This window comes from Lepidothrix coronata, unplaced genomic scaffold (assembly GCF_001604755.1).
Source record: "Lepidothrix coronata isolate B3197 unplaced genomic scaffold, Lepidothrix_coronata-1.0 Scaffold41, whole genome shotgun sequence".
Classification (NCBI taxonomy): Eukaryota; Metazoa; Chordata; class Aves; order Passeriformes; family Pipridae; genus Lepidothrix; species Lepidothrix coronata.
In genome coordinates this window covers 4,791,203-4,803,208 of record NW_016690221.1, presented here as the reverse complement: position 1 = coordinate 4,803,208, position 12,006 = coordinate 4,791,203, and the positions used below count along the sequence as shown (strand labels likewise).

At 36.4% G+C, this 12,006-nt stretch overlaps 1 protein-coding gene across 1 annotated transcript in view; it reads left to right on the top strand.

Annotated features, from left to right (window-relative positions):
• Positions 1–12,006, top strand: part of IQCK (IQ motif containing K) — a 38,371-nt gene that overhangs the window by 1,588 nt on the left and 24,777 nt on the right. The window contains exons 3-7 of the mRNA XM_017813321.1: positions 670–725; positions 1,073–1,211; positions 2,567–2,664; positions 7,912–7,964; positions 8,079–8,156. Coding sequence (XP_017668810.1) covers positions 670–725; positions 1,073–1,211; positions 2,567–2,664; positions 7,912–7,964; positions 8,079–8,156 — 424 coding nt within the window. The remainder of the gene's footprint in view (positions 1–669; positions 726–1,072; positions 1,212–2,566; positions 2,665–7,911; positions 7,965–8,078; positions 8,157–12,006) is intronic.

Genomic DNA, 12,006 nt, shown 5'->3' with positions numbered 1-12,006 from the left:
GTATCTGTAGTACACATGGATTTGGTGATGCCAGTAAACTTAATTATAATGGTGGAACACTGAACCTCTTGGGTTTGGCTCTGAGTGGTCTGTATTGTGTAATCTGTAAATTTTTTCATATCAAGTCCATTTCCTTATCCTGAGTCACTCAGTAATTTGTGAGGGTCATGTACTGCTTTTAGGTTTTTTGATGGTGTTTAGTGATTTTTTTTGGGGGAGGGTTTATTTATTTATTTATTTTAAAATTGGAGACAGTAATACTTAGCAATGTCCATGGGACATAATTTCTTGTAGAGGAATCCACTGTGAAAAGCAGTATTGTCTGCTACTAAAAACAATGGTTAATTCCATGCAAGCGGCTGCATTTTACTTGCGTTGAAATATTTTAAATTATTATTTTGATAAATTTTTTTTTTCCCCTATAAAGGGCTCTTTTATCACCAAGAACCTTGCACTTGACTTACAGCCAAGACAAGAGGCTCTAAAGTTCTCACTTGTATTAAAACATTAGATTTCATGTTTAACAAATATATATTGTATACTAACTTTTGTTCTTTCGAACCCAAATAAGTGGGTTTAGAAAGTAATACTTGTTTAGGAGGAAAATAAATATGTTTTTAAATTAAAGTCTTATGGTAAATGTACCTTTTTTTTTTTTTTTACTTTTAGAGTATGAAGCAGAACATCCTCAATTTCCAGACATTCCTGAATCAAAACAAGAATCTGTGAGTACACTTCAAGAAAAAAGTCTGCATAGGGCTGGTTTTAAAAGATTTAAAATAACTAAATGGGAAAATTAAGTATCCACATGGTAGACTCATTCATAAAATGAAAAAAAAAGTACATTTTTTAAACAACTTTTTTGAATCAACTAATGTAGTGTCCAAATAATTGTTTTTATTTAAAGCAACTTGTGTAGCACTCAGAAAATACATAAATAATTTAATATTTGAATAAGAAGTTATAGTTCCATAATTTTTAATTGACCTTATAATTTTTCCTGCTGAGTTGGTTTGCATATTTTTGTATAGTCTGTTGGAGGATTTAGATAGGTTACATTTATCTTAAACAGGTATCTTTGGAAGCAGAAATATTGCAGCCATTAGACATGGAACAATTTAATTCTGCCCCTGCAGCTGATGCTGTTGACCAACAGTTGCTTCCCATAGTTGAGGAAGCCCCCTCTCCAGAACCACCTGACCCAAAAACATGTAAGTAGGAGCATATTAGCTTGATATTATCTGCTGTAATTATTTTTCTTGCATATGGCAAGGGTTTGTAATTTGTTTAATGGAGAGTGTTAACAGCTTCAGTACCTTTTCTTACATGGAATTGGCATGTTTAGGCCCCTGGTCTGTAAACAAGGAGCCAGCCTGGACACTTGCTCAGTGGCAGAAATTTCAAATGGTTGGGGCATTACAAACCACTGACTGGCTCAGGTGGTTCTTTGCTCTTCTGAATGAGTGACTTTCTATTTAGCCATTTAAATCAGAGAAAGGCAGCCATTTCTTCCTCTAATTTAGTAATGCAAAACTAGGATCAATAGACTAAATAGACAATTGAATTTGAAAACTGCTGTCAAAGTATGACTCTGCCCATCTGATTATAAATGAGAATGGAAACAGCTCTAGAGTTTTGTTCTTCCACTTTTATCAATTTCTATAGTTTATAAAAATTACCAAGCAGCAGTGTGTCTTTATTATGCATTTTAGCCCTCCATTTCATCTTCTCTTCCATTCATTCTTGCTCATTAGGAATTCCTGGTGCTAGTCAGAAGCAGTGTTACCCTGGGCTTTTAAATAAATAGTGTCCTTCCAATTATGAACATTTTCTGGCAGTATATAAACCAGTTAAAGATATAAAGCTGAGAATACATTCAGTATTTCAGCTGTGTTGCCAGAAGAGAACCTTTCTATGACTTATCTTTCCTGACCACACCAAAACTTGAATAATTTGTGAATGGAGAGAGATGCCAATCCAGGCAGCCTTCAGAAAGGGGAAAAACTGGATATATGGAGTCACACTGAAATTTCTGAAGCCTGTGGCAAGTAAAGAAGTAATTATGACAAAGAAATCACAGCACCACTGAAATATAACCTTTGTTTTTTCCTCTGTCTAAAAACTCAGTTTTATGAGCGACTCTGATAATGCAGATTGTAAAGGGCATGAGATACCAAAAGTGGTCTGGCTGTAACAGCACTGAGTTCAGCACAGGCTAACTTCTTCCTGTCAGGGCAAATTAGTCCACATGGCTTTTCATTTCTGTGGCTGAACTGCTTCTGGTGTCTGAGTTTACTCCTTTAAAACTAAGTCTGACACCTCTGAGGTGCCCTGAGTCTGCACTGTTGGTGCATCTTTAGTTTGAAATTTGCTCAAGTTTATGTTGTCTTGCCTGAAGAGAAGTAAAGACACATAAGTGGCTGTATCTGAGCTGAACAAATCTGTTTAGTGCAAGCTGTGATGGTATTGATAAAATGACTGGTACTGAGTTTATGATTTCTAATATTTGTCTTTTTGTGAAATCAGAGTGCTTACCTGTAAGTGAAGTCTGTCCTGTTTTGCTCAGGTTCTCCACGAGAATACTTAGAGTTCTACATATTTCCAGTACTCTTACCTGGACTGGCTGAACTTCTGCATGAAGCAGAGAAAGAAAAATGTTTTGAGGTTAGTTTGTAGTTTTTGGTTCAAATCATTGGCAGGAAGTTACAGCCTTTATTTCATGGGAAGTATTTTTTAAATTTGGTCTTTTGCAAGAAAACCAACCACAATTATATGATATAACATATAATAAGTTATTTTTGACCTGGTTTTAAATGTTGTTTTCTCCAGTAATTCAGAACAGATTGCATACTACATACACTTGATCATTATGACGATCTCTAGCTCCCAACAAATCCTCCTTAGATATCCATTTGTATCTAGCCAAAATAGTGTTATATTTTAGAGAAACAGGCTTCCTCTCAGATTCACACACATCACTCCTTTGAGGGTGATGTACAGAACTTGATTCGTACTTCATGGTTCAATTATTTTTGCTGTCCTGGCATCTTAATAGAGATAAATTTTCTATTTTAGCTTTTTAACATTCTGTGTAAATTCCATTTAATTGGAAAACGGAGTATTCAACATTAATGAGCTTATAAAACTGTACATTTTAAAAATAATTTTTTGCTACATATACTTTTATAAATTTGTTTTCAGTGTATGTGTCTGTAGGCATATCTAGAGAGACATTCCTGGTGGTATATTGGCAATGCTTAAAACCCCACTAGAACTGGTGCAAAATAAAGCTCATTGTATCACCACAGCCTGACTCACAGGCCCTGAGCAACAGCTTAGGTACTGGGAGTTGTGGGGTCTTCCATAATTTCTGCTTTTTTCTCCAACCACGGCTACTTGAATTTCAAATCCAAATCTGTACATTTAATAACAGTTATTTCAAAGTTTCCTCCGTTTTCTCAAAATCTGTGTGTGTCTACAAACTGATTTACAGGTGTGTGTATATGCATTTATAATCTCTGATTAATACAGGTGAAATAGGAAAATGGTTCATTTACATGACATCTCTGTCTGTCATTCCTGCCACCACATTTACATTACCTGGCCAAGAACAGGTTGAGCATATATATTATTCATCACACTTTTAATGAAATCTGTATTGCTTGTTTTTTTTTTAAAGGAAGCATGTGTCCTTTAACAGGTAAAAGACATGTCCTGCAACTGATTTAAAATACAGTCCTTGATAGATGTTACCTATTTCTGGAGGCAATAAACCAGCACTTAATACAAAAATATTAAAATCCTTAGAAATATTTCAAACTCGAAACAAATCTAAGGTTACTTTGTCTATTTTTAATCTGAGAAGTTTTGCAGTGGTGTGTATGTTAGAAAGTATGTGTTCTGAAAATGGATTTTGTATAGGCCTGTGTGTTGCTTTACAGCAAACTAATAAAGGCAATTACTTTCTAATGTATAGAATCTTCATAAAAATGTGTATAGCTTATAGAAAAGACACTTATCTGAAGAGATGCTCTGATATTGGGGAACCAAGTTTAGGGAAAGGAAGCTTATGTCGAATGATAGTTTTCCACTGTGACATCATTTCTTCCTCCTTTTGAACAATAACTAGTAAAACAATAGCTCTTTATGCTTGCCATATAACTGAATATTTGTGTTCTTTTCCATTGCTGTCCAGGTGCTTGTACTTGGACGTTCTGTTTCCGTATCTGACCTAAACACGTGACTTCTATTTATATTTTTGTTTCATAAGAAATGTATTTATCCATATGGAATTGGAGAAAAAAAGCCCCATGCTATAATTTGTGTCAAAATATTCATGAAATAACTTGAACTGATTTTTAGGATCAAAACCAGAGTCCTTAGAAACCCAGAGCAAAGCAGAAACAGGGAGAAAGGATCTTGTGATAAACACACTGGAAAATAGCTTTAAAAAACAGAAGGAGAACAAACATTTGAAAGATACACACAATTCGTGAGAGAATGGGAGAGGAACGAGATTAATTGTGATTAAGCTGACTGAAATCATGAAGGATGAGAATACTGGGTTTGAATTTTGGCTAGACATGAGTCATTAAAGCCTGTAAAGGGCAGTTGTACAGAATAAACCATTACAAGATTAATGGAAGAAGCACTGGAAGAAAGGGAGGAATAATCAAACTGACTGCAGTCAACGTTCAATGAGCCTGGGAGAAGAGAAAGGAAACTGTGAGGGGAAAATGAAGAGTGGGATTTTGATGAGAAGGACTGAAAGTTTTCATGTTTTGAAAGGAAATTAAGATGAATGAGAAGAGAATGAAAAATTAAGTAGGAGAGTTGTTGAGTAGTTGAAACTGTGGTAAGCGAGGTCAGATCATGGAACCAACAGAGGAGTTTAAGGAAGAGACCAGAAAAGATGCATCCATGTCTGGAGAGGAAGAATTGTAATCGCTTGGGAAAGTCAGGAAGGGGAGGCAGTTCTGCTGGAAGTAGTGGTTTGTGTAGGAAAGAAATCTGCAACATCTTCTTTGGAAGGTGATATAGAAACATAACAATTTAAATAGTTCATTTAAAATAGGCTCTCTTGCATTATGTAATGCATATGAAAAATCTGAAAAGCAAAAACCTAGAAAACCCACCAGCTGCTAGATAGATGTGCAGACTTCAAACTGCCAGAAATGAGAATAGTCTGCAGAAGCTTCATTCTTGAAGTAGAGATGAAAGAAACCTGTTAGGTTGCCCAGTGTATTCCCTCACTGATTTTTTTTTTTCCCTACCATAAGTTCTCCTGTGCTTTATCCTCTCTGCTGTCAAATGCCTCCAGGGGAAAGACTATTTTCTTAAATCTTTTCTCTCATGAGAACTGACTAATGCATTCATTTTTCAGCATTAAAACTGAACAATGTATAAATGTTTTTATTATCATAACTCTGACTTTTTAGTAAGCTATCCTACTGAAGGAGGATGCTGTATCAGGCTCTGTAATGGAATATATTATATTTTAAAGTGTGATACATCAGGGAAAGGGAATGGAAAAAGGTTTCCTAATGACTTTGCCATCTTCTGATCACTAGTATTTTTTCATGATTATTACCAAGTCCATAACATTTAAACTGAAAAGTGGAAAATGAATTCCGAATATAAGTAGTTTATAAACACATCTGCAGGTTAACAATGCACATTGTGCAGATATTTCCTGTGTTTATCCTGATTCATGCAGCACATAGGAGGGATGTGTCAAAGGGAGGTCAATTTATGTAATTTTTTCCCTTTATAAATGTTGACTGCTGTGCAACTAATGATTTAATTCACTAGAAAAATAAACTGTTTCCTGGCAAAAAAATAACAAAATAAAAAAATATTGAACTTGCCTGAATTCCTCCCTGATAAGTTCACTGCCTCTAACAAGGATAAAACAAGATGAATTTGATTCCTTTGGTGATGGCTGTTTTGACAAGCCTGTTCTGATCATTTTTTCCCATTGCAAAGGAAAAGCAATTTACTTAAAACAGATTAAATTACAACTGCTAGATTAAATTGAATTTCGTTGTCAAAGTGTAGCATTTATTCTCTGAAACAATTCACTAAGTAATGGGACCCAGTTTCATACTGTGATTGAGAATATCTGTACAGTGATGATCAGACTGTGCTGTTTGTTTACAGATTCTGTTCAAGTCCAAATTTGTCCATTTAACATCTAAAGTGACCCATAGAAAGCTCTGCAGTGAAGGTCTCTTTCTTTTCTATGGGAGTCAGACTGTGTGTCTACCAAAGTAAAAGCTTTCCTGGGTATCATGTGGGAGTGCCCTGCAGTCTGGCTCTGAACTCCCCACTTGTCATCCCCAGCTACATGACTGCTCTGTATTCCTCACTGCACTGTCAGCACCTCACGGAATGTTCTTCTTCCACTTCACCTGTGGCTGACCCCCAAATTATGACAAAACCCTGAACTTAAAGGAGTTTTTCTACATAGAGTGCTTATTTCTTGCCACTCTGCTCACATTCCCCAGTCCTTTTTGCATCCTATTCTTGAAGCACAGGGAGAAACACAGATGGTGAGGATAACGCGTAGAATAAAATCATTCTTCATGCATTAAATTTTCAATTACATGTTTACTATATTTTTCTTAGCAAGTAATAGTAGTATCTTTATTTCTTACATTTTAGTCAGGACTTCAGCCTTTTTTGTGACATTTAGCAATTTCACAAATGTGTTTAACCAGTGTGAATAGTTCTAAGAAGTCGTAATTGCAGTTGAATCACCTGTTTGGCAGGGTAAGTGTTACCTTCTGGATGGGAGCTCAGCCTTCTCTAGGCTCAGGGGCTGCTATTGGGATAAAGCCCTTGGTGTCTCTGGTCTGCAGGGGCTGAATTCTCTTAGTGTTCACTCAGTGACTGCACATCCATAACACAACTGGTGCAAGAGCCATTCCAAAGATACCAGTCCAGCTCTCCTGTTATTCCAACCAAAAGTCTACATTATATTCTCCACATCATGGTTCCTCTGGTTTGTGACAAACAGAATGACCACCTGTACTCATTTATACATTCAGTCTGTACTCATTTATACATTCATTTCAGGAGAGGAAATCCTTAAGAAAAGGAGGGTCCTAATCCATTGTGTATTTACCAAAATTCATGCTTTGAATGGCTGGCTGTCCAGCTGAACAGGTACTGGCTGCATGAGTCCCCAAGGAGAACCTGCTGCAAGGCATTTTGCAAAATTCTCTTTTCTTGGTGGAGATTTAGAACTGGGAGCAAAGGGCACAAATGTTTTGCTCTGAAGCTCCAGGTTTTGAATGTTTTACCTGATTCTCTGTGGTTGTGGATAGACATATCCCTTCCTTTGGTTTTGCCTTCCTTTCTGGGCCACTTGACATGATTTTTGTCTGAGCAGCCATACAATACCCGTCTGTGTGTGTCTTAAGTATTCACAATGCCTTCAAGCTGATTCCATGCAGGAGGAAACAATATTCGATCAATGTTCCTTCTGTGTCTTGGAGGAAATGAAGAATTTTAAGTATGATAATAGAACTTTGAGCAAAATGGCAAGTAATTGACAACATATTTTCATATATGAATGAGTTCTGTTAACTTCCTCATAATGAGAAAACCACTTAGAAAGAACACCATTCAGAGATATTTGTTCTAGATATACTGCAGCACATATCAAGATAATATATGTAGAATTTTCTCACTCATAGTTTGTCTTGACTTGAAAGCATTCCACAAAACGTCTAAAATTTTGGCAGAGCCACTGACTGTTGGCAGTAGCAATATTAAAGTAGACAGAGTAATGGACTGTATATTTTATTTAATAAAAGCAGTCAATTTAGCTTCTGTTCCTCTCCAGTAGTAAAAACATATGACCAATCTAAAGATAATAAATAATTTGAAACTATCTTCTATCTTTAGGGAAGAAGAACCAAATTTATTGCCTCTGATTTCCTAACTGAGTGGTTATACAAGTAAGTTAATAATGGTTTTTACTATTAATTATACTCAATAATGCAAAGGCATTAATTTTCAAATCAAATAGCTGAAATTTAAATTAATATGAGTTGTTTTCCTTTTTGTTTTAGCATGAACCCAAAGAGGAAAGATGAGCCATTCACAGAATTCTTTAGCATTCCTTTTGTTAAGGACTGGCTTAAGGACCAGTAAGTTATTGCAGTACTCAGAGTAACCTTTTCTCCTTTTACCCCTGCCATTCCAAAAAAGTGATAGAGCTTCAACCTGTTGCAACTGTGCCCTCAAAATGCCCTTTACTGTGTGCAACACAGAACTATGTGATGCTTTCTAACTTGCTCATGTATGACTTACAAGGTATTTTGTACCAGAATTGTTCACAGAGAAATTAGTTTAGAATTCCTAGACATTTTAATTGTAGAGTGCAGGACATTTGAATAGTCTGGTAGTATGAATATCTTTGTACTAATGAGCAAAGCAGTGTTTTCATCACTGCTTCCTACTGTGGAAATCTTTGAGGATATTATCAAGAAATTATTCCTTTAGCTGTAGGCAACTGTTTTAAAAATAACTGTAATAATCCTTGGTGTCAGGATGCATTTCTGCAGACATTTATGACTTTGTGTCTGAGAAATGAACACTTGTTTTGGCAGCCTCAGTCATTTATTCCTGTAGAACCAAGCTGCATAGTGGTTTTGAAAGAAATGTTGCTGTACTTGAGACTGCATGTAGTTTTAAAATATAGCTGCTGTGTGAGAAAAGTAAAGTCATAGTCCACAGTGACAGAATATGAAAATTACAGAGCTCAGATTTTAAACTTAATTGGAGTCTAGATTGGTAGTCATTGAAAACGTAGAGATCTGTCTTTGGGGCCAAGCTGGAGATTGTGTCAAAACGGTTAAATTTGACTACCCGAGAGGTGATCCTGTGTCAGAGTCGTGTAGGAAGTTTCTGCAGTAAGAGATGAACACCTTTGCAGAATGACCCATTTCATCTCAACCCCCATACCTTCAGATACCACCCACTGTTGTTGGAACCTACCACTGGTGGGACACATCTGTCTCCTTGTCCAACAAGGCAACAAGTTCTTGGCAACAAGGTTCCCATTTAAGGCAGTGAATTCTGTCCTTTGGAAGGTGACCATGAACTGCAGCGAGGTTGTCGTACTCATTTCTTAAGCATACTGAAGAGCTGGCCCTTAGTAAGGCAGTTTGGACACCCCTGATATGTGAGGATGGGTATTTGTCCCTAAGATGTCCAAGGTCACAGTTTTACAAACGTTTCTCTTGGAAGTAAAGCTGACTGAAATGGTTCCCTGCTCTCTCCTGTTCTTCATCCCAACCTGCTTGTAGGCAACCTGATATCACCTTGTCTGTTTGATAAGGTGCTTGGTTATTCTGATCAGGGACCTACTCTGAGTTAGGAATCTCTCTGCCAAAATGTGTGAGGAGGGTTTGTATAGCTATTTAAAACACAGATAATTTCTCCAATCTGCTTTACCTTGGAGAGTGACAAACCTGTGTATTGGCACAAACAAAGGATTAAAATGAAGGGCTCGGGGCAAGGTGAAGGGAACAAATGAGCTGCTAAGATGTAGAGGTGGTGGCAGGAATTGCTTAAGTCAGCTTTGCCAAGAGAAATACACTGTGGAATCACAGCCTGAATGACTCATAGCTTCTGTTAGTACTGGTGCTCCTAAATAATGTAGTGACAGCTCCACAAGGACACTGAAGTGTCAAAGTCCTACTTAAATTGATACACTTGGTCTTAAATCCTCTAAACAAGTAGGTCCTTAAAACAATAATTATTAAAATTATTATTAAATAGGAACTTTTTGTGGACTACCCTTAAAATTACAGATTAAACAAATACTGCTTATGAAGAAAGCATTATTAGAGCAAAGTGAAAGACTGCAGTATTAAATACGAATAAAACCGAGAGAATTTATTATTATGTCCTTCTGGATATGTCCTAAATAGTTTATGATTATATCCTTCCAAATATCAGACTTAAATTGTAACTGATTATTGTCATCTCCATTTCTATTTTTAAAGGAGTTTTCAGTTTTTCAACAGGATTAAGAATATACAAGAGACAATATGCTAAAAAGTGCTGGTCAAATTTTGATGGGAAACATCCTTATACCAACTCTTTAGATAGGTTTATCAGTGCAAAGCAGTCTTAATGCTTGAAAAAAACCCAAAACAACAAAACCCACCAAAACAAAAAAACCCCAGAGGGATAATTTTTTTTTCTATAAGAGATCCAGCTTTTTTTAATATATTCCATATTTGAGTATGACTTTTTTGGCTCTCCTCCAGTGCCTCCAGTTTCTTCTTTGAAGCCCAATTTTTTTTTAAAGAATAGTGAAAGCCACAGTCTTATGAGCCTCATTCTCTGTAAGTTGTGCTTCTAAATGAGATCTTGCAGCCTACTTTTCCTTTATAAGGAGACCTAAATACTGCATTGGTTCCCAGAATTTTAAATGCAAATGTTGTACCTTCTAAAGCTGGTTATTGTAGGTGAAGAAGCTTGTAGAATTTGAATTTATTTCCAGCTTTAGTGTTTATAGCAATTGCTATGACATCAGTAAATAAAGCTTCAGTATAGTTACCTTGTCTTCTTCTGGGTTCTCTGTTACCAGTAGCACTGGCAAAATATTATATCCCTTGGGAATCTTCAATTCCCGAAGCAGATTTCAAAAGCAATAGAAAGAGCAGCCTCAACACTGACTGGTAACCTACATATCCCAGCCAGGAGAACACAAAACGTTTCTGTTGCCTTAAAGCCCAGCTGTACCTTTCAGAGGGCAGGAAACTGGAGCTGGAACAAGAGACCAACACAAGTGTTTGGGAACTTGCTGAGATACCGACTGGTGTACCTGTTCCTACACTGAGGGCTGCTGATGGAACCAAGGAAATGGAATTAGAGCTGTGAATGTTTTGTACTCCTATAAATATGCTAATGAGCAACACGGTTCCCTTTTGTCAGCATTTCCCAGTGGTGTTTCTGGCTGAAGAGCAGTGCAGCTCAATCACAAGTAACCGAGCTCTGTGTACTGAATCAGGGACAGGGAAAGAGAGGGAGCTCTGTTTATGCTCTGATCCCCCTGCAGTTTTACTTTTCTGGCAGAGGTAGTCTGAGTATCATGGCAGTGTCATTGCACAACCTTCTTTAGCATATTAATGAAAGAAACATGAAGAAACCAATAAAAAAATAGTTCCACTGCTCTGAAAAACAGGTATAAAAGTCTGTCACATTAATTTAATAATATTGACAGCATTGTTCAAGTTCACTTTTGACCCATACATTCAATGAGAGAGGGTGACATATGGATCTAGGCTAAGAATAACCACAAGTATTTTCCTGGCTGTTGAAGGTCAGATAAAAAGTAATTCACAAGATTTTTTTAATCTGCATTTTCTCTTTTTTTTTTTTTTTAATAAGAGGTATTTACTTGCTACTCAGTTCAGAAAGACACATTTCCAGGTTTAATCTATCTGTGTATACCAAAACAAGTGTGCAGATACAGAGCAACTAAATTTATCATGGCTTTAGTGAAGTGGGCAGCTAAGATATATATGTCTCTAAATGATTACGAAATCTGAACTAGTGGCTTTTTGTCTCAAATATCTGCATATGCATATACATACATTGATTATTTTTTTCTTCCTCCTTCAAATATTTTAATTAGATGAGGTCTGCTGGTCTCAGCTGCCTTTACAGTTGACTTCATTGTCAGTTCTCAGATGGCCAGTAGGGGTAATTTTGCACGGGTGACTGATTTTTTTTCTTTCCATAATATGCCCAGTTTCTACAGGCTTTGCTTTCTGCACTCTGCTATATTTCATTGGGTTATCTCTAAAACAGCCATGTTTGGAGTATATTTGATTTGCATTATGTTTTTTTCTTTGATTTTCCTTAATAACTTGATAATAATTTCTTTAATATTTTTGGGGGTAGGGACAGCTGATTTATTTGTAGTAATAGAAAAGTCAAACAAATACATCTGTATGGGTGTTTTTCTATGTGTTTCCAAGT